The 26,149-nt window shown below is 41.4% G+C and overlaps 2 protein-coding genes across 2 annotated transcripts; one reads left to right on the top strand and one right to left on the bottom strand.

The window, feature by feature from the left end:
• On the bottom strand, positions 1–13,103 carry LOC119739241 (G1/S-specific cyclin-E-like). The gene is made up of 11 exons (XM_038214098.1): positions 12,811–13,103; positions 12,490–12,542; positions 12,195–12,297; positions 11,926–11,982; positions 9,197–9,511; positions 8,672–8,818; positions 7,219–7,314; positions 6,135–6,281; positions 4,360–4,471; positions 3,372–3,529; positions 1–1,957 (listed from the first exon to the last, which is right to left on the bottom strand). The coding sequence occupies exons 2-11, from the start codon at positions 12,504–12,506 to the stop codon at positions 1,832–1,834; spliced, it is 1,278 nt and encodes a 425-aa protein (XP_038070026.1). The 5' UTR covers positions 12,507–12,542; positions 12,811–13,103; the 3' UTR covers positions 1–1,831.
• A 564-nt stretch (positions 13,104–13,667) lies between these two features.
• On the top strand, positions 13,668–24,242 carry LOC119739242 (uncharacterized protein F13E9.13, mitochondrial-like). Its single transcript, XM_038214099.1, has 7 exons — positions 13,668–13,722; positions 15,271–15,432; positions 16,072–16,154; positions 16,266–16,452; positions 20,011–20,161; positions 21,891–22,018; positions 24,027–24,242. Exons 2-7 carry the CDS (start codon positions 15,342–15,344, stop codon positions 24,227–24,229), a joined length of 843 nt encoding a protein of 280 aa, XP_038070027.1. The 5' UTR covers positions 13,668–13,722; positions 15,271–15,341; the 3' UTR covers positions 24,230–24,242.
• Positions 24,243–26,149: the final 1,907 nt, after the last annotated feature.

The following is a 26,149-nucleotide window of genomic DNA, read 5'->3' as shown; positions in this document are numbered from 1 at the left end:
TTTTTTTTTTCTACAAGAAATTGTTAAATACATGTATATTTAACTTAATTCATTTAAGATTTCCCCCAAAGGCACAAATTGATTTTCGACCTAATTAAAAATTTGGAATAAATACGTAAAACAGTTCAGTTACTAGATGAAAATCGGGCTTCCTACCACTGAAACTCAAAAACAAGCATAAAACAAACATTAAGACACCAACACAAACGCAAAAAAGGGGTCATTTTAGGGCTTGTCTAAAGTCATATCCGGGACGAGTTCCAGAAAAATTTGCCGACACTGTATCGGATGTAAGTAGCAGGATTCTTCCCCCAATGGAGTTATTAGTATTGGTTGGTCAAGCAGTTACTGATGACAATTTCCCCGGAACATGTCCGGGACAAATGCAGAGCTTCTTCAGGACAAAGTGAATAATTCTCCACGCAACTTGTCCGAAAGTCGTTCCGGATATGAATTGAGACCGGCCCTTAAACTCCTTTGAATTTTTTTTTTTTTTGGCTAAGAAGCTGTCTGAATCCATCAGAATCCAACAGAATCCATCAGAATCCAACACTGTGTAGTAAACTACTGGAGACATTCAGCCATAACTAACATATTTGTTGAAAAGACACGAATCTGGGACTGGCACTCGACTCTCCATAGACTTTGTACACAACCAAAAGAAGTGGCGTCTGGATACTACATTCTTTCCAGAGGTTTTTAAGGCACTTTTGGTCATATGCTACTGAATAATTGCATGTTACATAAACAATAAATTACCCGTTTGTACCTGAAAAATGGTAAAAAAAGAAAACAAGTAAACATATAACCAGCATGCATCCTCAAATTGTTATATTCAGTGAGAATGGAACAAAGAGCCCATCCCATACCAGAGCTGGGGATTGCTGGCGTGAGGTTTGCCTTAAATCACGCCTACTGCTGGCACGGCAGGAACATGCAGTGGGGCATTGGAGAGAAGTGCACGTTGGTGCCCACGTGCGGAGAAGGCTGGGCTTAACCCTCCTACGCAAACAAACATCCTCTGCCAAGTAGTCCTTTCAGTCAAAATCAAACAAATGACTGTTTTCAACAGCTCCCAGCCTACATTAAGCAGGATTGACTGGCTGTGACTGTTTATGTAACTTGATGCAGCTATGTTTTGACTGTAGGTGATTGATAAGCCAGCTGTGCCTACCACTTGCCTGTTTTTGTCTGGTGCCTGAATTTGACTAGTCACAGTGCTTGCTTGAAATATGATCCGACTGTTGGTGACCAGCATGTGTAAAAGGCATGGCAGGGGAAAAGGATCGATTTGACAGTCTGTGACTGTTCAGACAGCAGGAGGATTATTGGATCGGTTTATAAAGGCGCAGTGATTATGACATCGTGAAAATTCCATCTATACATGTCACTCATTCAATAAACAATAAAACTGAAATATAGTAGGCACTTATGGCAATGAGGATATACTCATATTAAGTACTGACATATTTTCCCTGTAGTTGGAAGTGCAGCAGTTGGAGGTGTATCTAATACATGTTTTTTTTGCGTGTGGATATTTTACCAAACTTTTCTTGAAAAAAAAAAGGACAGTTGCTCACTTTCACACGCAATTCCTGAATATCATCATAGCTGCTGAAACAGTGATGTACATTGTGTACAGTTATAACAAGCTTGATATAAAAGAATATTCTGGATATAATCCACACTTAAATCTCGAAGAAAGAATATACAGCATTTCATTTTTCCTTCTCCAAAAACGACATTTCTTAATCAGCTGTAGTTGAAAAAAATAAACACAGTACACCCGTAAGTTGCTTAGGATTTGATGGAAAATAAGGCCGACCTGGTTTCATAGACTGATGCTCTGCGCGTGACCTTTGTGGTGGCTGTGGGGAGGGGTCAGAACCCCGGCCATGTGGATTGGGCTACTGTCGATGGGCCGCGTGATCTCCTGTAGTCTCTCCAAAGCTTTGTCCTGTGGGTGGGAAATTGAAAATAACGGTCATCAAACTGTTTCAGGAGTAGTTCAAAAGAATTTTTGTTTTGCTTTTTACTATTAACCAGTTCAAGCCGGGATTATTTTGACAAAAACAGAACGAGGCGCAGGATTACTTTTCGCTCGACCTCATGCCAGGCGGGTTGAAGCCATCACCCTCGGGCAGCACACTCATATTTCCGGCCTCGCTCGCTGCGAGCGGGTCGCTGACAGATATTTCCGGCCGTGTTCCCTGCGTGTTTATCCGTCATTCGTTCCGAATACCACAAAACCTTTGCAGGTATACACGTCATCCAGTGTGGACTGGATGCCCCTTACCAGTGTGCATCGAAAGATGTGATAACACGCACTGGCTGTTTTAATACACAGGCACAGCTGATGGGCCAAAATGTCAAGATTGCCTTGACTTGCCTCCGGGTGACGTCTAAACACACTAATCCCTCGTGCCTTTTGTATTGTACACACACACACAAAGTCCGTGAAGTCTGTGGAGGCGGACTGTGTGCTGCTCTTGAACTGGCTGTTGTGCACGGCCTATTAACAACCATTTACGCTCCAGTGCACACCTCAGAGTATATAAATAATGAGGTTTCGGCAAGCAATATTGTACAAATACTGTTGAAATTACTCTTGCTGAAGAAGTTGGCTGAAAAATTTTGCCTTTGGCAAAAAACCAAAATTTTCGGCAAAAATAATCACGACGTGAAGCAGTAAATGCTTGGTGACATGGTGTCTTCTTGAGTTTGGACATGGTTACCTGCACCCGATTTCATCAAACTCTCGCTGCGATCGTGCGATCAATTCCACAAAACACGTCGTAAGTGCGACGCGTCGTATGTGTATTTATAACACAACTCAGTGAATATTTATGTATTTAGTCAGTGTACAGTAAATAGTCGTCTGATATTCAACAAAGAGTCGTCGGATCTCAGCTCGAAATTTGTTAAAAGGTCAAACAAAATGGCGGTCGTGCGATGAAATTTTGAAGGAAAACAAGCTCTCAGTGGACTATATAGCTACTTTGAAATTTTTACGGCAATATTCCAGTCTAATTCATAATTATTCTATGAATTTTCTTTTTACAACTTTACACACATTGCCTCGGTATTATGATCTCGTTAATGTAATGTTTATGGCATTGAACTGGCTAAGAAAGAGACTCTTCTTATTTTCCGATGACCACTAGACACGTCGTAACTTGCGACATATTTTAAGCCATTGTCAAGGAACTTACGACGCTTTCAACACATCCCAACCTTCTTGAAATGGATGATACGATGTGTTACACGTCGTAACTCGAGTTGCGACGCGTTGCAGCGCTGAAATTGGGTGCTGGACGGATGCAAACAATCCCTTAAAAAAAAAAAAAAAAAAATCAAATAAAACAGCTCACCAGGCTGCTAAGTTGATTGGCATGTGTTTGGATATTGTGGGCCTCGTCAGCGTAGATATTTCGGAATCCCTTCAACTCCACAAGCCCCGCCTCCCGTATCGTTATTGCAAACGCCGACATCCAGTGAACACAGGCAGCAATGTCGTCCCACTTGAGACCTGGAAAATATCAAGTTCAAAAATAAAACTTTAAAACAGAACAGAACAGAATTGATGACAAGAGAGGATCTGAGATGCATATTGTGCTTCCAGGGAATAGTGGTCATTATCCGAGACCAGAAAAATAATGGGGGGGGGGGGGGAGGGGCGTGGCCTCGAGCCCAAGTGTGGTCTAGCGGTTGAGCACAAGTTCAATGACCGTGGGATTGTGGGTTCAAGCCCTGCTGTGGCCGTGCGTGTTGTGCCCTTGAGTGAGGCGCTTTACCTCAATTACTCCTCTCAACCCAGGTGTTGAATGGGTACCGGCAATATTCAATGCTGGGAAGGTAATTACTCGCTGTGGAGGTGTGGTGATCCCCCCACAGCAGCAGCATTGAGTCTGGTTTAACTGCTTCGAAAGAGAGATGGGCACTCCGTTCCTGTGAGCGCAGGTTCGTCCCCTTAACTTTTACTTTTTTACTCTGTTCTGGAGCATGGAATTTGTGGTCTGCGGGTTATTCTGCAGGTTGTGGGTTCGAGTCCAGCCTGGGGCTGTGGTGCGTGCGCCCTGGGCAAGGCACTTTGTTACTCATTGCTTCTCCCCACCCAGGAGTAAATTGGGTACCTGTGAGGGCAGAGATGGTTAACCGTGGTTGATTTCAGCTGCTTTGTGCCAAAATGGGCAGCATCGAGCTGTATATTCCCCAGGGAGCTGAGTTTGACTTTGGAATGTTTGCATTGGCCCAATGAGCAGGGTAATAATGATGTAGCGCCTTGTGCGCCAAAACTGGCAGTATCCGCATAAATACACATTAAGGGTAGCCTTTTTTAACAGTAATGTCCTTTAATACCTGTCACTTCCAACGCTAGTTCTTGAGACATCATATGATACAACGCTGATGCAGCTACGATGCTGTAGTCAAACTGGAGACATCCTAGGTCTAATATACACAAATCTAGAAGCTGTGGAATAATAAAAAAAAAAGACGTTAGAAAACCTTAAAGTGCTCAGGGATTTGAGAAAGCTTGATTTTGATAACATTTCAGAGTGAGTAACATTTAGTCATATAGACCATGTCATCTGTGACGTCATGCCCTAGAAGTTGCCAATTCGCTCTTTTCACACTTCCGCCATGGGCATGCACAGCCTCGATCTGGCAACCTTACACAATAAATACAGCCGGTTCAGTGATTCCCGTGTCGGGGTTCAGATCACTGAACCGGCTATTTTTATTGTGTAAAGTTGCCAGATCGAGGCTGTGCATGCCCAATGGCGGAGTGTGAAAAGAGCGAATAGGCAACGCAGCTATCCAAGTATCTTTCTCATGGTTTTGATTTCATGTAGAGTCCGATCGTATGACATCAAAGTACCACATGACCATTTGGTCTCACCGTGATCGGTCACCATTGCAGTAGGCAAGCATTTGGTTAGCAACCACGTCGTGCATTGTAAATCAGACAATAGGGCCTATTTTCGCACGTAATTTCAAATTCTGTATCAAAATGGCATAATGGTCACTAGCTGTGCCGTGTAACATTGTCATAATCGTGCCGACCCAGCCCTGGGTATTGGCTCCACGTTTTCTCAGTTATTTGCCATCCACCACAGCTTTGGAGGTTTGCCTACTACTGCATGTGGCACTATATGATCTTTGCCTACTACAATGGCGACGCTGACTTTCCGGTACCCAGATGTATGCCGGGTCAGCTTGGTCATTGAGAGAGCCCTGTTGTACCCTGTACTGCTGGGCGAGTAACTCGATTGCTTGAGTACTTGCGAGTAGTTTATGCTACTCGTTGTTCTACTCATAGTTTTTCATCTACTCGAGTACTTGTCTTGGCGAGATAAAGCAGGTACTCGCGAGTAGCAATTTAGGGTTTATGGTTCATAGCTCAATACGTCCCCTGCAAACAGGGAATCACTCCCTCCACCTCTCTCTCCCTAGGATCCCATTCGTCAAAAATGTAAATGACTCAAAACGTCGCACAGTAAGGATAACTCAGTGCTGAAGAATGCGGTGCGACATGCACGCTATGGGCTTGTAGTTATTTCCCGTCACACAAATGTATATGTCATTTGTCTGCTTTTATGGGAATTTGGTTAACTACTTAGGAGTACTCGACTACTCGCAAGTAATTTCTTTGCGAGTACTCGAGTAGAAAAATCCACTACTCGCACAGGTCTAGTACTCTATGATGTCAACATTTTTCAACCCACCCAAATTGTTGTCATGAGATCACAACTTGTAATTTTACACGCCACACAATGCCTCCTATGGGCCTATTCACGAGTCGGCCATATTGAATTGAAAGTTAGGTAAAATCTTAATTTTTTTTAACTTGCGAAGAGAAAAGAGAGCAATTTAATTCATAATCAATTCCAGTCTGCCTCAATAAATAATTTTAAATATGTAATTAAACATTCCCTAATGTTTAAAGCCATATTTAAAAAAAAAATGACAGTGCCTGCATAAATAGTTTGGCGCCATCCAATTCAACAGTTAACAATTAATGAAATACAGTCAGGGAACTCAACAAAAATGGCCAACTCGTGATTAAGGCCCATTGTGTTTGTCATATCTCAAGAGGCTGATTGTGAATCTTTTCCCATCTATCTACCACCCACCTGAGCTACTTGCACAAACTGGTGTCCTGAGTACTCCGGTAGTAGGAAGTTGTGGTTGCTGCGGGTCGTGTGACTACGTCGACTGAGCTGAAGGTAGATATTCAACCATGTGTTGACCGTTACTGGCGAGAGATCCCACTTCAATACCTGCAAAGGGATGTGAACAATTACAACTTCAATCAGTCGGTGACAAAATTCTTCGAAATTTACAGAATCATACAATAAAAATTCCGAACTTTTGAAGCGTACTCAGCATTAGAAGTCAGTGAACGACAATGAAGGACATTTTGCACATGCTAACTGGTTTGCATGTGCAATGGGTCTCTCTCAATTGGCGTTACGACCTACAGATTGCCATGTGCATCGACATTTTGGGCATCAAATTTTCGTGAATCGCATCGGCTGCGTCGTATTTCAAAGAAATAATTTCCAGCAACTCACGTGCATGTTTATTTTGCACACTGTGAGCACACTGCGCGCACACGCACATGATGGCGTTGAACACGCAGCTGTATTTTTCCTACGAAGATGGCGTCCTATGAGATAGATCTACTGAACACAGTGCACGCTATCAATTTTCAATTTAAATAACAAACCTTCAATGTTACACATCTGCACAGAAGTGTCCATGGATAGAGGTAACATTTTTTATGACTCACCATCGATAAGGCTGGTTCTACTTCATGGGAATCGACTTTTGATATCATGGAACATTCGCTATGAATATTCGCCAGAGTTGAAATGGGTTCACCTTTTGTGAATTTGTGAAGCGAAAACTGGCTGTAATTTCACAAATTCGCATTTGCTTTCACGGGGCGTTTGAAGAGGCCTATATACACAGAGTTTGTAACCTACACTAAAAGCTGTAAGCACTTTTATGTGATTGTATTTATAATTTAAGGTTCAAGAAATAAGAATTGTAAGATGATTTGAGACATTCTGGGGAATATAGGGAAACCAGGTAGCCTTAGGTAGGGACTGAAAACTCAATCCTTTATGTCGTTCTGGGATTCAAAGCTAATGGTGTGAAACATGTCTGATCAGCCTTAAAATTTTGAGATAAATGATGGAGTTTTTTTCTTACCTTTAGCATGACCAGTTCTTGGTCGAGGATTTCTTGCTCTGAGCTGGCGCCGTCTGTGACGTAGGCAAACTCGGCAAGCTTTGGTGGATAAATTTCCTGTTTCGGGGGAAAATAAAAGATGACGGATTGCAACAAAATAGGGTGCCCGGGCCTTGATGCTAAATTAACATAACATTTCTAAGGAGACAATTGCTAAAGCTTTTGGAGTATGAGAATTTTGTGGAACATGCAGATCTTTGTAAAACCTTTTGGAATGATAAGAAATTTTTTTTAAAGAAAAAATTTGCCGTTAAAGCCAAAAAAAAAAAAAGTCTCCGGTTTCTGGTATGGAGCTTGCCCAAAAAGTGGTGCGGCGACACGGCTTTTTTTTTTTTTTTACCTGACTTTTTTGCTACAAATGTCGGCTGATGACTGCAAATGGTGCCCGACTAAACTTAGTGCAAATATATGGGAGTCCAGAGAGGCCACATAAAGCTTATTCTCGATCATAACCCCATCTAAAAACACGTTAAAATTGTGCAGCAGCAGGATGCCAGTTAAACCAGTGAGTTTGGCGGTTTTGAGACATCATCTTTCATTGAAAAAAAAACTTTTTCATTTTGCCGACGCGCATGGCTACGACGACGCGCGCGCATACCAGAAACCGGAGACTTTTTTTTTTGGCCTAAGAGAAATCTGCCCAACTTTCATCATTGTGAACAAAGCAGCAGATAAAATAGTGTGTTTTCTGCGATATTCTGGAGTGTTTCGCAAGCAGATGATGAACAGAATTCTGCACGGACTATAGGCAAAAAAAATCTACAACAAAGGGCAATTTTTTGGGCAGTTTTAAAGGTATAGTCCATCATTTGTAATTTGTGCATTTTGTTCGTTTGAAGCAACAAAAGTGCTCAAAATCTAAAGAAGTGTGCTAAACAACTAACCTGATGAAGTTTCAGCTCAGTTTCAGCTGTATATTTCGAGAAAAACAACATTCTAGGATCTCGTTTTCAAATCAAAAGCTGCTGAATCATGTTTTGAATTGGGCCTTAATTCAGCGTCCGAGACACGTTCTCAATAGCCGATTGCAGCTACGCGATGTCGCGCACTGATCCAACGAATTATAGCAACCATGTGTGCGTTGTGTCCACGCTAAAAAAATGAACTACTAATGGAAATTTCCAACGGTGCGTCTTAAGACGCACGGTTGGAAAGGCCTTCTTTCGTTGATTTCTTCAAAATGACAGCTTGCCAGAAAGAATAATTTCACAGGGAGTTTAGTCCCCTTACTATCTTTCAAGCAAGAATGTTTTTCAACACTAATTACGCCAGTTACTTTTTGGATAGCTGCAAATGATGGACTCTGGCTTTAAGGGCACAGCTCTTTGTTGGTTTGTCCTTTATAAAAGCATTCTCGTGTGTTTCACAAAACACCTACTGCTATGGGTTTCCGCACACGATTTTCGTGACTTACTTCTAGTTTGGCTGCGATGAACAACGCCGTTATTCCTATAAGCTGCAGCTTGGTCTTTGGTAGGTTGCTGGCTTTCGACAAATATCTATCTACAAAGTCGGCGGCAAGGTAAAACGTCTCCCTGTGTAACCGGTAAACTTCACAGACCTGCAGGGAAGCAATGTCAACTCGAAATGAGTACCAGTGTAAAATCACATACTCCTTTGCGGCGTTGTAGTGCGGCATTAATTTTGCCTCTGTAATAAATTACGCTGTATGAAACAAATTTATCATGGCAGACGAAAATGCGTTTAGGCAGATTTATGCCTGTTCTGTAGTGAAGTCCATCACAAGTCTTAACCAGTTTGTGCCAGGATTATTTTGACACTGACCGAACCCAGGCATGGGATTGTTTTCCACAAACCTCGATGCCAGACGGGTTCAGGCCGTCATCTGCGGGTAGCACACCCTGATATTTCCGGCCTCGCTCGCTGCGAGCGGGGCAACCTGGGAAATTACGGTCAGGAATTGCTGGCTTCTACTCACTTCAATCAACCAGTCCAGAAGAATGGTCCTCATCCGGGGCTCTAAGCTAGGATGTCTGTCCAACACCCTGGTGTTGTGTACATAGTTGTTCTCTTTCTCGAGCATGACCCGCCACACCTCGGCCGAGTCGGCCCAGTTCAGAATGGGCAAGGGGGACCGTCTGTCAGCAAGCGGGGTGGGGAAAAGGTTGCGGAAGCGGAACTTGGACCCGGACTCTAGGAGTTGCTCGGACGGGGTCGTGGGCTCCTGGTGCGGGGTGGGTATGAGCGACGACGTCTCAATGGCACTCGACTCCGAAATTGGAACCCAGCAATTCTAGGGGGAGAAAAAAAAAATCACTTTTGAATGAAGACTACACAGATTGTTAAATGTTGAAATAAGTTGAGGTTAAACAAGCCAGAAAATGGTTTTGACAATTTCCAATTTTTATGAGGAAAATAAACTGAGGAAAAGGTTTTTGGGGACACTATTTTGTTGGTATTACAACACAACTTTACTTGTAACGCACTGACAACTCTGGCATTTATGTAAGGCATAAATGTAGCAAACTTTTCATATCCCAGTGAAGGGGTGTTCGGGGGGGGGGGGGGGGTTGCCTGGAATAGTGGAGTGTCATGGCCTAGTGGTTAAGAGCACCGGACTCGTGCTCTGGTGTTTCAGAGGCAACAGTAGCGTGGGTTCGAGCCCAGGCCCGGACACTTGTGCCCTTAAGCAAGGCACTTAACCATTATTGCTTCGTCCTTTGGATGGGACGTAAAGCCGTAGGTCCCGTGTGTTGCGTATTGCAATGCATGTCAAAGAACCCAGTGACACTTGTCGCTAAGAGAAGGGCTTTGCCTCGGTGTTTCTGGCCTCCTGTATAAACTCCCACGCGGAGTATTTAGGAGTAGAACCAACCAAGAACCCACCACCAAGAGTTCAAAGGTCAACCTTCAAGCAAACACACAATGCCCGATTTGTGACCACTTCCTTTTCAGGTTGAATGGGGCATGTCCAGTCATGCCACATTAGGAACAATTGCAAATGAGGGCTTAACAGTGAAGGATTGTTGGGGGGGGGGGAATTGTAGACATAAAAGCTTTTTCATGCTCACTGGTCATCTACAGACAATGAAAGCAGGGGAAGTGTGAGTGGTTTCAGAGGAATTCCAGTTGGGGTTGTAGCACTGAATAATAATGACCAAAGTCGGATATTACTTAAGTTCCCATTTTACTACCGTTTCCGTCAACCGTGTCATTTTTTTAAAAGGCAAAAGTCAATAAAGTCAAGAATCTGGCTTAAGCTTTTTGCTTAAACATGAATCTATCTTATGCCAAAATCATTTAAGTATTAATTAAGACACTCACTAGTTTTCATCATAAAGTCAATAAATTATCCACGCCATTTTTTTGTACTCATCAGCTAATAATTGGCTACCCTCGGAAGTATTGCTCTGTAGATAGTCTAGACTGCTCATTGTGATTACAGTCTATATTGGAAGATCAATTTGGTGTTGAGATTTTATTAAAATTTACTGATTATACCCTTGTCAATTTTCTCATAACCCCAGTTGAAATTACAATTTTCAGTGTAAAGTGGTATTTTGTAGTGTAAAGTCCATATCTCGCATACTTGATTTCACTGAAAAATGGAATTTGTGTAAAAAAAATTCCTATCCAACCTGGCGATGTTAGATAATACGAAGTGGCTATCGTTACGGCATTCGTTCTTTAGCGCCCTCAACGATTCTTTTTTGATACGCACGCAGGTATATAATTATTTGTTTTCCCGTGTTTTGGTGAACAGTGCGACAGCTCAGTCGATAGCGGGTAGGATTTTGCACCGCGAGGTTGCGGGTTCGCATCTCAGTTTTGCACTCAATTTTTTTTCCTTTTCTAACCTTAGGCTTTGGAGGGTTTTTTTTAAAAGGGAAATAAAGTCCGAATTTTATAACGTTCAAATTCACTTTTTTCCTTCTTATTTATATTTTCCTCTCATGTTTTTATAAAAGTTGCAGTACTACCGTAACGATAGAAAATGGGAAATGCGTTACGGCTGCCGTAACAATAGCCACTGCGTAGATAATATTGTGGTTTAGATCCACTAAATTCAATTTTCCTAATCCAACGGGCATCGTGTCGACAGTTGTTGGCCATGTAACATAAAATGACTGATGTGATGAGAATGACAGATTCATTCAATGATGGGAATCACATCTACTTTAAATAATGATCTACAACCCCCCCCCCCCCATTTTATAGCAAAGTATACAATTTATAAAACAAAAATGTACTTGGTGTATACACCTATGATCAAATCCACACATTTTATTTTCTTAATTATATTTTTGAAAATGGACAATGCATTTCATTTGAAAAAAAAAAATGCTCCAAAAAATATTATCCAAATAAAAATGTAAACAAAGTTAACTTTGTTAAAAATTTAAAATCAGCAGAACAATTTTAACACAAACATTGTCTGAGTGTGTAGCAAATCAAAAGGAATAGACATTTTATTTTCACGCTGTGTAATAAATTTGCACCTATTTGCGTGTGACACGAATTAACCAATGATTGCCGAGAACCACCCAGCCACAGGTTGAACAGAAAGTACACAACCCATGTCAAGGGCAAAGGGATCCTAACTAACCCGCGAAATTGCAGGAGACCGCCTCAAACAACACACCGGCGCGAAAAGCCGGCACCCAACAATAAAACGATAACCATCTCCAAAACTGCACAAAAACTCACTTGAATTTGGAACTGTTGCCTCCTTCTTTGGATTTCAGCAGAATGCAGCTCTTCATCCTGTTGGAAAATGTGAAATATTTTCACTGAAAAGGGGGAAAATTGTGGCTTAAACTTAAGTGACCTTTGAAGTTTTCACGAAGACCCATGATCCCCGGGAAATCAATAATGTTATGTTCGATTTTACGTTCGTGTTCACTGCGTACAAAAACACCGGTACGTACATGTACGTGTACGGTGTACGTGGACTAAACAAAATTACACGAACTTACCGAATCATCTTCCCGAATTTTCCTCTTTCTTGTGCAAATGGTGAATTCTTCTTCACTATCCTGGCCAGGCGGTAGGCACTCCTGCCTGGTCTGTAATCGTTGGCTAAATATCGGTGACAAAAATGACAGAATTTTGGTTTGAAAAATGGACATGATGGACATTGCTACGGACGTCAAAGTTTTGGTCAAGTCGCAAAAGTGGCGGTCGAACGTAGCCAACAAACATGAACAAACATGTAAAGAGGGAAAAAATAATTAAAAATAGTGTTTCTGGGCAAAATTAGACATATCATACCTTCGTCTCCTCGACATTATCTCTTCTAGCTGATCAGCTCACTTGGATGCTAGCTGGAAACAAATAAGAAAAATATAGGACATTTTCTAACCTAACTCCGTAAAGAAAATCGGAATCGCTGAACTCCTTTGTGTTAGCACTCGGCAGAATTCCATGGGCAGCCCAAAAATTGTAGGCCATTTTTCACTCTTTTGCATCCCATACAAATAACTAACCTGTGATATCCGGATAGGATGTTTAATCAACATCAATATACTCAGTATTCTTAAATAATTATGAGGAAATAATGAAAATATCCAACATTTTATTTCACCAACTTACTGCTGAGCCGATCAAGTCAAGGTACACAGTGCCGAGAGAGCGGGCAGATTTTGCTCCGGTGTACCTGTGATTTTCACGCTATAACAACAAAACCGGACCTCGTGCGGTCATGAAACTCCGCTACCATCTAGTTTTATCATCAAATACTTTTTATCTCAAAGGATGACAAAATACGAGAGCAGGGAAACAAAATTAGAGCCAAAAATTCGGAGCAACCCTGCCAGCCCTTTCTCTGATGCAGCTGCTGAGAGAAACCCCGCCAAACTGTACGCATCGCCAGTGCGCAGCTGCCCGGCCCGGGCGCGCGCTTAGCTAGGCGACCGAAGGTGGCGTATTTTTGCCGCGAAAAAGTTCGCGCCGGCTTTTAAAAACACTCGTAAAATACCAAAAAAATTCACCGGAAACTGTTGAAATTAATCGTTCATGAACCTCATTAAATTTCTAATACATTTCTAAGTCTTAAAAGTTACTTTTTCGAGATTAAAAATGGGATTTCACGATTATTTCTTTATGACAATTTCAGCCACCCGGGAGATTTAACTTCGCGGCTCGGCGCGGGAAACTTAATTTTGAGGGTGTTTATTATCTTAATTTCTCACAGAAATATGCGACGGGAAAATATTTCAAATAAACGTTACACAGAATAATTATTTTAACGATAATTTTTCGCTTTTTGTTCTGGATTTTCTCCTTTCTTTCTAGTGAAAAATTGATATTGATTAAGACTTTTTCTGGGAGTGTTGTGAGACGAGGTTCGTGATTGGCTGTCGTTACTTCCGCATTGCGGTTTGTTTACATGCATTGCTCAATACATGCAATACGTACGGAAGTGGTGCACACGCAGACGTACACGTGTGGGGCGGGGAACAACAGAACAGCAAGGCACTTCGGAGTTCCGATCGCGATCTGAAGGTAAAACAAAAATATGTATTAAAAGCTATAATTATTCAGCTATCTATTTAAATTAGTATTCAGTGAATGCTATGGAATGTGCTGGCTGGGTAGCAGATGTGATTTTTTGCCATAAAAGAAGAAATTGATGAGTATAAACCAACTCTTGTTTTGCAATTTTTGAGCACAGCACGCAGACTTGCATGACTTGTCTGTTGTCAGTCAGTGCATATGCAGCAGTGCAAGTTACATCATGATAGGCGATACTCAATAGTTTAATAAAAAAAAATAGTGCGGTGTGGTTGTACGGGGAGTTAGAAATGCACAAGTGAGTAAGAAAGTCGCAAATTAGATTTATCAACATTAAGAGACTACTTTGGGTTTATAGGGTTAGGGTTATCACTTAGCCCGACTGCGTCTGGCCGTACAGTACTATCGCAAGCTCTGTTGTAAGAGTTTGCGATAGTACTGTATGGCCAGACGCAATCGGGCTATTATACACTGTACTATTGTGTGACTGAATAAAAAAATTGAATGAGATTTTTGTCAAAGACTAGTTAAAATAATGCTATTGTCACGCCCCAACTATCGCATCGGTCCCAACTATAGTTGGGCCTGTCCCAACTATAGTTGGGACTGTCCCAACTGTAGTTCCACAGTTGGGCTGGCCCAACTATAGTTGGGCCTGTCCCAACTATAGTTGGGACGGTCCCAACTGTAAGTTCCATTGTTGGGCTGGCCCATCTATAGTTGGGCCACTCCGATCTTTTTATTTTGCGGTGTCCCAACTATAGTTTACATTGATGTACAACTGTAAAACGTTCCCTTCAGCTCTGATACATGTCTGACTTTACTGGGGACCACTGAAATTAGTTATTGATGGGGCGAATCTATAGTTGGGCCACTCCAATCTTTTTATTTTGCGGTCCCAACTATAGTGTACATTGTTGTACGATTATAAAACATTCCCTACAACTCTAATACACATCTGACTTTACTTGGGACCAATGAAATTATCTATGGGTGGGGACCATCTGTAGTTGGGCCACCGCAATATTTTTATTTGGCGGTCCCAACTATAGTTTACATTGATGTACGACGACTATTAAACATTCCCTACAGGCAGCTCTGTTACATACTGTCCGACTTTACTTGGGACCTTTGACATTAGCTATGGGTGGGGCCCATCTATACTAGTTGGCCGGCCATGGCAATCTTTGAATTTTGCAAAATGTTGCTGGGCAATCAACCCAGCAGCTGGACAACTCATCCAACCATGGAGAAATAAAACACATGTGTGTTTTATTTCTCCATGATCCAACTAGGCAGTACCACGTGACCGGCCAGCCTTGCGGCATGCATGCACGACGAATACACGGTGCCAGCGCCGCGGAACATTTAATCCAACAACAAGATCTATCAAGCATGAAGCATCCGGCGCAACTCCAGTCCTAACTATAGTTGGGCCGACCCAACTGCCGCACTATAGTTGGGACAGTCCCAACTATAGTTGGGACCGATGCGATAGTTGGGGCGTGACACTATCATTACTATTGTGTGCTTTAACAGGATTTTTCCAAGATGCAGCAACTGTAGTTTATCTCAGGAAGAGAATCATTGTAATAGGAGGAAGAGTGAAAATGTCTAGAAACGTTCTGTCGTTGTTCAGTCAGCTTTTTGGACGGACACATGGCGTTGTTATTGGCATGATACACGTCAAGGCTCTACCGGGTAAGTATATACGTTGGGCACAATTAGTGGACCGTTGCTATCACCCAATCCCACTGCACTATCGGTTGATTGCACTGCCATCATTAATCGCGCTGTCAATTGTCTTTCTTATTCACAGCACTGAAGGATTATTTATAAATTATCGGGAAAAGGGAAAAAAAGTCTGACATTTCCTACAGGATCGACTTATCATGCAAACGCATTTCTGTGCGATCGCACAAATCCACCGATCGGGCAACAAAAACTTATCCGAAGACCATAGATTTGTAGACGAAATAAAGACATCTGAACTCTTTAAGAAGACATCTTGCTGCACCCTACAAAACCCCCCACTGTCAACGAGTATGCAGCATGTGGCACGTAATATTATGTCAACTCTTTCAATTGGTGTCAAATCACAAAAGTCACTGGATATACCTTTTCTCAGTCCATCAAAATCGTCCAAAGCCTCCCAAAGAATTTTAAAGGATCTTGGAGGGTATAGGGTTTAAAAAGGGAAGGGTTGACTTGGATAAAGGCCCAGAATTCAATAAAATACAGGGGTTTTTTTTTTCGTGGGTAGTGGGTGGGGGGGGGGGGGGGGGGGGCTCACTCTTAGCCGAAACATGTATAAACCCTGGAATGTCTTTATATAAACAGGCAGTCCGAGGCACACCCAAGCCATGAGGGATATCATCCGTCTAGCTTGTAAGGAGGCAGAGGGCTACAGTCAAGCAGGTGTGGTAGGTTATGAACTGTCAAACTTCTCCTAAATCATCCCAATACCATATCAAGAGGTAGACTTTTGCAATAGACTGTTGTACGCTGAACCAATTTTGTTTACGACCTTATAGGATGGTATAATGATTGAGAACATGCACGATGTGCCCTACCTACCAGCTGATCGGCTAGGGTCAGAGGTCACCGCCAGCATGACGGCAGTGGCCTGCAAGGTACGGGAGGTGTGTCCAAGCATGCCTTGCGGTGTGCAGATTCTGTCTGGCGCCAACCAGGAGGCGTTGTCTGTTGCGCATGCAGCAGGTTAGTTACAGTAAGAGGACTGGTAACAGAGTTGTGATGATAGATGGCCTATGGGAATTATCAGAAGATCACTTAAAGGGAAAATACAACATTTGCAAACATCAAAAAATAAAACTACCAAATCATTTTGAAATACCTTGCTGGACTGTTAGTGAATGACAGTGTAAAGCATCCTGTAAAATCATGGCACCTGGTATACTGTCATTTTCAAGAAAAGTGGTATTTTTGTATCAATATCCAATGCTGGTCGGCCGACCAGCGTTGGAAAAAACTGGGTTTTTTTTCAAATACTGGCCCCAATTGACCATCGCACTTGTTTGCAATCGATTACACACCTATGAACGGGTACAAGCCATCTAGACTGGTTCCCTGACCTTACAATTCCCCAATGTATGTAAACTGCTCTGTTTCTTCTTATATGGAGTCAGGGAACCAGACTACAGGAAAATGATTGTTTTTCTTGATTTTTATAGCATTTTGGAACCCAAAACCTCAAAAAAGTCAGTGTAACTATATTTGCTATATATTTCCAACCCCCCAATTCCATCCATTTCTGAAAATTACAGCAAAAGCAAATGATGTATATTCCCTTTAAAGGCATATAGGATCGTTTGCATGTATCCAAAAGTAACCCCAACAAGCAATCAAAAATCTTATTTGGATTAACCCGAACTCCCTAGGCCTTTTTGCTAAGATGTAGCCTCAATCCTGCAAAATTTTCCAATTGGCCTCATGGAAAAATAGCATATAGCCTCAATCCTGCAAATTTCTCCATTATTTCTTGAATATGGTCCATGGAGGGGTAACCACTGCCTGAATCCTGCAAAATCCTCCTGCTATGACTGTCAATAGGCCGAGGCAGAGGCAGTGACATCCTGGAGCAGCGCGGATTATTTTCAAGTATAATCAAAGACTGAATTTATGCACGGCTGAGCATAAACAACACAAGGTCCGGCCCAAGACCTTGACACAGTGCGTACTCCGAAATCAGCAGCGCACTTTTGCCATGTAACCGCAATCCTGCAAATTCCTCCAATTTGCAAAAAGGATTTTGGAGGATTTGGGATGGTTTTAAAAACCGTACTGGTACTAATTAACACCTAGTGAAATGATTCCGTCTGGCTTGCTTGTCACTTAGAAGAAATCAAGAAATGTAGGTGATTTCCAACGATCAGTCCAATGAATGATCGTTGGAAATAAAGAGCTATATTGACAAAATCGTTTTTCGTGATCAAAAGGATGTGCGTAGTTTTTCACTGTTTTCTCGAAAGTGTAATGTCCACTGAGCTGAAACTTCAACAGGTTAGGTGTGGAACATCTTCTTTGGATTTTGAGTGGTGTTATATTGGAAACGGAAAAAATGCATGAAAAGCAAATGATCCTATATATGCCTTTAAAGGCTAGCAAAGGGGGAATAAATCTACAGATATTTCTGCAACACTGATGAATAATTGAGAAATAAAGATTTGGGGGTTGGGGTTGGCAAAGGTATGTGTTATTTTGTGGATGACGTCAGAGTTCAAGTTTTTTTGAGCCAGGGGCACCGGAGCATTTTGGGATTTTTTTTAGTCTCAGCTGTCAATAATAAACGACACAAAAATCCTCCTTAGCCTTGTGTAGTCATTGTTTCAGAAATAACTTGTAGATATTTTTGGAAACCTGTACATGCTGCAAATGCTGTTCAGTGTTTATCCACTCACATTTGTGACCTACTGAGGCAAAATGAGGAATGTCCCCAAAAACCTTGTTTTGAGTAATCGACACCAGAAGTTGGATATACAAGAAAAATCGTGTCAAAATTGAAATTAATTGCTTTGTATTTTTGAGTAGCCAAGGTATCCATAATTTTGTTGGGGACAAAAATACCCACAAAAGTGGAAAAACCGAAGAACGTTTTTCACTGCTGTTGGCAGCGCAATTCGTGTCTTTTTTTCAAAGCCGTTTTTCTCGAAATGAGGTTAGCGAAACTTCGCAGGACACTGCTGAAGTTCCTGCGTCATATCTTTGGAATAAATTCAACTACAGAAATAAATGTGGTATCATTGGAAAGCCAATGATTTGTGCTTTAACATGATATACACAATGTGAAAAGTCAAAGTTGGGGGTTATTCCTCATTATTAGTGGTCACATTTGTGAACACTATTTCTGAAGGTACAGTTTTGCCTAAAGCCAGACCATTCTCGATGCAAAAGGAAATTTGCAAAAGTTGAACACATTTTCAACACCGGCAAAAGTTGGCCTTGAATGTCGCACGACGTCAAATTGCATACCAATCACATTTGAGGGAAGTATGAATCAAAAACTAACAACTAGAACCATGTTGGCTGGTTCCCTGTCCCTGCATTGTATTCTGAATTAGAAAATGAGGGGAAGGGAACCATCATTACATACTTGGGCATTGAGATGTTTTGCTTATTCGCTGATGAAGTGGGTGCTTTTTTCCCATGTTAAATTTGCTGAGAATGTCTTTTAAAAACACACTTATTTGAAAATCTTAAAGAGATTGTGGAATGCTCGAAGACATTTCCGTCATTTTTCGGGTATATGTAGCCTAAGGTGTGATGAAATAAAAACGACTATTGTTTCTGTCATGAAATGAGTACAAAGGGTACTTTTGAGAGCTATTTTTCAGGTCCTGTTTCGACCCGAACGTGCAATTTGTGTAAAAGTCGTCGTTGCGGGCAGCAAACAAAACACAGTAAATCGTGACGTAATAAACAGGACTCATTTATGCTACTCTGCATCGGGAGTCCTGTTTATTACATCACGATTTACTGTGTTTTGTTTGCTGCCAGCAACGACGACTTTTACACAAATTGCACGTTCGGGTCGATACAGGCATGACAGGACTTGAAACACAGCTCTCAAAAGTACCTTTTGTACTCATTTTATGACAGAAACAATAGTCGTTTTTATTTCATCACACCTTAGGCTACATATACCCGAAAAATGACGGAAATGTCTTCGAGCATTCCACAACCTCTTTAAAGGGAATATACAACATTTGCAAACATCGAAAAATAAAATTACCAAGTTTTTACGAAATACCTTAATAGGATGTTGGTAAATGACAGTCTAAAGCATCCTGTAAAATTATGGCACCTGGTATACTGTCATTTTCAAGAAAAGTGGTATTTTTGTATCAATTTCCAACGCTGATCGGCCGATCAGCGTTGGAAACAACTGGCTTTTTTTCAAATACTGGCCCCAATTGACCATTGCACTTGTTTGCAATCGATTACAAATCTATGAACGGGTACGAGCCAGCTAGACTGGTTCCCTGACCTTACAATTCCCCAATGTATGTAAACTGCTCTGTTTCTTCTTATATGGAGTCAGGGAACCAGACTACAGGAAAATGATCGTTTTTCTTGGTTTTTATAGCATTTTCGAACCCAAAACCTCCAAAAAGTCAGTGTAACTATATTTGCTTTATATTTCCAACCCCCCAATTCCATCCATTTCTGAAAATTACAGCAAAAGCAAATGATGTATATTCCCTTTAACAAATTTTACATTTATATTGCTAGCCCTGACTTGACTCTGTCTTGATATAGGTCTTGATTTCATCCGAACTGAGGGTTTCGTCTTCTCTCACGTCGGTGACGAGGGACTGATGAACTCCTGCGCCGGTGAACTGCTGCGATTCAGGAAGAACATCGGCGCCGAGAACGTGAAAGTCTTCACGGACATCAAGAAGAAACACTGGTGAGTGTTGGATAGAGTGAGCAGGAGGAGGTCGCGTTGAGGGGAAGATTTTTCATTGTTTTTCGTAATTCATAAACGAAAAGAATTTTTCAAAAATTTGAAAGTGGAAATAAAGGAGTAACACCTTTGATTTTCACTTTCATTTTTTGAAAAATTTCTTTTCGCTCACGAATATAAATAATACTGAGGTCGGTAATGGAATGACGCATGTCCACGTTTGCATGGAATAGACCATTATCATCTTGCAGCCCTTTGATTTTTGTCCCATTCAAATCAATGTTGCCAAAGCGAAGCAGGAAGGAAAAATGGTCTGGTTCCTTTTTGCACAAAAAACATTATCATTCAGTACTGTTGTTGGATATAGGGAACACGACTGAAATGGTGGCAGCGTGATAAAGATCTATTGGCTTCTTTCATTCTTTGTACCTTGACCCTCACCCCGCCAGATAAAAAACAGTGCAAATGGTGTTAAAGTCCGTGGGACCTTTCTGCATTGGGCTATCTGCACCAGTGCATCAACTGTCACTGCGACAATGGGAGCTAGTTACATTAAAGAGGTTGTGGAATGCTGAAAGTCGTTTTGTTTTTTATATTTTTTTTATTGTAGAGTAGACCCATATATATCATAATGACAAACTCCCATTCTTTTGTAATGTGCGTTTATATGTTTATGAAACTGAAATTCATCGATTAATTTGTTGGTCGGCGAGTGCATAATTGAAATCAACAGTCGTCGGGTTCTTCGTAAAATCAGCAAAACCGTGACGTGGTAAACAGGACTCGTTTATACTACGCTGCATAGGGAGTCCTGTTTATTACGTCACGATTTACTATGTTTTGTTTGCTGCCCCCAACGACGACTTTTACACAAATTGCACGTTCGGGTCGAAGCAGGACCTGAAAAACAGCTCTCAAAAGTATCTTTTGTGTTCATTACATGACAGAAACAAAAGCCGTTTTTATTTCATCACACCTTAGGCTACATATACCCGAAAAATGACGGAAATGCTTCGAGCATTCCACAACCTCTTTAACAATGCCACAGTTGTATCCTGCTGCAGGTGGCAACCATGAACTCTGAGGCACATTTGCCTTGGAAATTTTGACCTGTTAGATCATGTTCCATTTGGCAGGCGGTTTTTCTTTGACAACTGTTGCATGTTGTTGCGTCGGGCAAGCTTTCTGTGAAAAACAATTGTGGTTGGACTCACCCTCCTCAATCTTACAAAATCCTCCAAACTTCTGATGGATTTTGATGGATTTTTAAAGTTGCGCTCCGCACGCTCTTCAACAAATTTGATTATTTTCTATAAGTAAATTTTCAACTTTCCAACCCAAAAACCTCCTTTTTTTCCCTTTTTGGACATCTGCAACCCTCTTAAAAAAGGTTTTTGTTTTGGGTACAAACAGATCCACTTTGCGGGCAGACTGGCTCCCGGTCCATACACTATTGATAGTGATTTGGGGGCAGGAACCAGCCTACCCGTCAATAATGAAATTAGTGTCCGACAGCCAATAATTTGAAATTGTAAACAAATAATTTAACAACTAAATGTGGGCCGATTTTTTTTAGGTCGATGTCTCACTCAAAAGTGAATACAATTTGTATTGCCAGGAAATTAGCAATTTAGAAAAGGAATCTGTTTTTTGGGATGAAACTCAAAAATAGCATGGAGGATGCATCTTTAAGGATTAGGACTAATCATGACTGTTACTCTTATTGCGGCAGCTCCCATGCCATCACAGCAGATGTTGGGATAACTGAGACAGCGTTAGCTGCCGAGTTCTTTGGTAGCGATGGAGTCATTGTAACCGGCAGTGCTACGGGTCAAGAAGCTAGCCAACAGGAAATAAAAGGTGAGGAATGGATTGTTTGTAAGTTAGAATGAAATAAACACACCAACAAATTTTTCCCTTGTGAAATGGGTTTTCCAAAATTGATAGAAATATTTATATTATTGTGGACTTCCGGCAATGAAACTGGATGGTTGCAGAGTTTTAATGACTCGAGTCGATGACTCGACTCGAGTCCGACTCGAGTCACAATTTTTGGTGACTTGACTCGACTCGAGTCCCAAAGGGTAAATGACTCGACTCAACTCGAGTCACTGCGAGCAAATGACTCGACTCGACTCGAGTCCCTCATCAGAAGACTCGACTCGACTCGAGCGAAGGCTAATAAGACTCGAGTCCCAAAAATAAAAGCGCAACCCTGCGAAAAGTATTTGCAATGACTTACGGTGCAAAATTTATGCTCACTTTACTTTGCGAATAGCAGTCATGTACAAATATACAACGTGTCACAGACTCCCACCTCATGGTTCTAGAACGCACAAAATACTATCCAGGAACCAGATTTTTAAACACATTTTCTAATTCGCTGTTTCATCATTGGTTTTGGGCGATTTCTTATAAAGCTCTTGGATTCGAACGCAGGCTAAACGTATGGCCTCCTTTTATAAATTTTGGTACATATAGTGTTCAAATAATAGTGACTTGAATTGACTCGAGCTAAATATTTGATTCGACTCGACTCGACCTTTTGATCTAATGACTCGACTCGACTCGAGTCACTTCTTTAAAATGACTCGACTCGACTCAAGTCACTTCTTTAAAATGACTCGACTCGACTCGAGTCACAAAAATCAGTGACTCGTTACAACTCTGGATGGTTGCACCATGCTTCTGTCCTGCTCAACCCTGAGAAATCCAACTTAAGCTTCCAACTCTGAGAATTTGAACTAGACAAATTGTAGATATAATGTAAACCAGAAATTTTTAACAAATACGGTGAGCGCTCCTCTTTAAAATGCATAATTGATTGCTACATTGCTTAAGTTTAAATACTCTTTTTTTCCAGGCTATTATCTGATGTAGGCCTAATATTTGAGGAGCCCCTGTGTGTTATTAAAGTAATAATTTTTTGTTCTTTTAATAGCTGGAATATTTTTTTTGTTGTTTTGGCTGAAGTGCTTGATTCACTATATATTGCAATGAGTTGTCTGTATTTTTCTGTTGCAACATCTTTTCCCCTCCATCACCTGTCCATGAAGTAATTTGTAATGGGTGTACCGATTGTAAAGTTTAACCATATACCAACCCCAGAGTTGTAACGATCACTGATTTTTGTGACTCGAGTCGAGTCGAGTCATTTTAAAGAAGTGACTCGAGTCGAGTCGAGTCATTTTAAAGAAGTTACTCGAGTCAAGTCGAGTCATTAGGTCCAAGGGTCGAGTCAAGTCGAGTCAAACATTTAGCTTGAGTCAATTCGAGTCACGAATATTTGAACACTATATACCAACATTTATAAAAGGAGGCCATAAGTTTAGCCAGCGTTCGAATCCAAGAGCTTTATAAGAAATCGCCCAAAGCCAATGATGAAACAGCGAATTAGAAAATTTGTGTAAAAATCTGGTTCGTGGATAGCATTTTGTGCGTTCTAGAACCATGAGGTGGGAGTCTGTGACATGTTGTATAATACATGACTGCTATTCACAAAGCGAAGTGAGCATAAATTTTGCACCGTAAGTCATTGCAAATACTTTTCGCAAAGTTGTGGTTTTATTTTTGGGACTCGACTCTTATTAGCCTTCGCTTGAGTCAAGTCGAGTCTTCTGATGAGGGACTCCAGTCGAGTCGAGTCATTAGCTCGCAGTGACTCGAGTCGAGTCATTTATCCTTAGGGACTCGAGTCGAGTCGAGTCACCAAAAATTGTGACTCGAGTCGACTCGAGTTGAGTCATTACAACTCTGACCAAACCAAACCAAACTATATGGTTTTCATTTTTCCAATGTTGATTGTAAAGATTTACACCTTAGTTGAAAAGTTGGTCATTAAGTTTACCGTCATTTTGGCTAATTGTAGATGTCCAGAAATCTGTCAACATCCCAGTCCTGGTCGGTTCCGGAGTGACCATCGACAACCTGGAGCAGTATCTCGGTGCTAGCGCCCTCATCGTCGGGTCGCACTTCAAGCACAACGGACTGTGGCACCACGATCCCGACTTCGCCAAAGTTCAGCGGTTCATGAGTGAAGTCAAACGTCTGCGCGGCGACCCGGCGAAATGACGGTAAGCCTGAAAAAAAAAAACATGTCTGCAAAGGTTTTCAGTCCCGTCATTTGCTTCAACGAAAAAAGGTACTGCATTCAACGAGTTCTGTTTATGGAGACTCTGTACAATGAACAACTGAGGCGCTGTTTGGTCTGCTTTTTGAGATCAGTTTGGTTGTGTTGCAGTTGAACCAATTTTTGTGCAAGTGTCAATCATGCTTGTAGAATTCAGTTGCTAATAATAACTGTAACAACCTCAATCGGAAAAATCTTGGAAGCTGCGGGCCGACGGAATCGTGTTCATGCATGAGTCACGTGATTGTGCCATGTAATTTCTGGAAGTAGTGTTTTGAGTCAAACTAAAAAAATCAGGTTTTTGGCCCCAGTGACCCCATGATGACCTTTGACCTCAGTTTGGGCATGTGACATGTTGGGGCTGGGCTACTGATACTTTTGACAAAGTTTGGTTGAAAATCGGTCAAAATATGTAGGAGCAATAGACAATGTCAACGTTTGTTACTAACTAACGGAGAGACGTACATGATGATTTGTTGAGCTGCTATCCCGCAGCTAAAAATTATCGTTCTTCGCACGCTGTCGATGTTTGCTGTGTAACGACATGTGACAGGAAGTGACATTGTTTGCGAGGCATTTTACAAGTGGTTGCAGTAGTTTTACAATGTGGGTCTGTTCCCAGCCTCGACTCCATGGGCGCGTGCGCGTTCCTTCACTAACCCCTGGCCGTGATGCACACGTAAACGATGCTGACTGGCTATTCAGAGCGTACTGCGCGGGCATTTCGCGAAGATTGCACGCCGGGCGCGCCCATAATGCGCTCGCGTGCTGTGCACGTCACGTCACGTAGGAATATTCAAAACTGCGCAATGCCTGTACAATATGGATTATGGCAGCCTCGTTTTTCGCTCAAAAAAACCCTGTATCTGCGGTTGTAAAGGGACGAAAGGGGTACGTACCTTTAATACAAATCTTTGCTAAATAACGCAACGTCCAAACCTTAGGTTTGAAAGCATTGATTCTTCAAAAACACAACTTTCAACATTTTAAAGATGGCGTCGGCGCGTAAAACGGATAAACTGCAGCCTAATTATAATGTGCCATATTTTGACACATCTAAATTACAGAATTCCAGGGGTTGAGATCGCGCAGGGCATGATGGGAAACAACATGGCGCAGCAAGATCTCGTACCCATGGGAACGAGGTTGGGCTGTTCCCATTGGACTAATTAGTGTCCATGTTAATCTATGGTTGCGGTAACTTGACAGGTACGTTAGTTTATCGGTCGTCCCCATTGGACTTAATTTTGTGATTCTACGGTAAAGTCCCTGTAGGTTTTCCAAATATGAAAAAAAAACACCCCAATGGGAGCATGGCTAAAATGGTTTAAGACACATTTGGTTCAGAACATCTTTGGATAGATTTTAAATAATTTACGTGTAAAAAGAAGTACCATAGTGAATACAGCTCAAGATGGAACACAAGGTCTTTTGTTGACAGCTTAGAACAAAATCAGACAGATATTGGTCACTGTTCAGTTTTTGCAAATATTTTTGTAAATAAACAATAATGGAAATGAATTGTAATAATCGAAATGACTTCTCATTTTTCTAAGCACTCCGATTTCTAAATTGCAGACAGATATGAAAGAAGGAAACAAGTCAAAATTGAGGTTTTTCATAAAGGGAAAAGATAACTTTATTTGCACGCAAAAGCCCTCACAAAATAAGTTCATCCCTCTAAAAACTATGTCAAATTGGAAAACAACTAAATAAAACAACTTCAGATAGTTTCAACTCTGCATGCATCCAATCGCTCACAAATTGTAAAAATTCTGTCGAGGTTTTTCTCAAATTGCAATTGATTAGGAAAGCAAATGACTGAATCTCATCCTTCTCCCAAATAGTTACTCTTAGATTTA

This window comes from Patiria miniata, unplaced genomic scaffold (assembly GCF_015706575.1).
Source record: "Patiria miniata isolate m_02_andy unplaced genomic scaffold, ASM1570657v1 HiC_scaffold_30, whole genome shotgun sequence".
Lineage (NCBI taxonomy): Eukaryota > Metazoa > Echinodermata > Asteroidea > Valvatida > Asterinidae > Patiria > Patiria miniata.
Note: the sequence above shows the minus strand (reverse complement) of the source record. Positions and strands in the feature narration are given on the sequence as shown.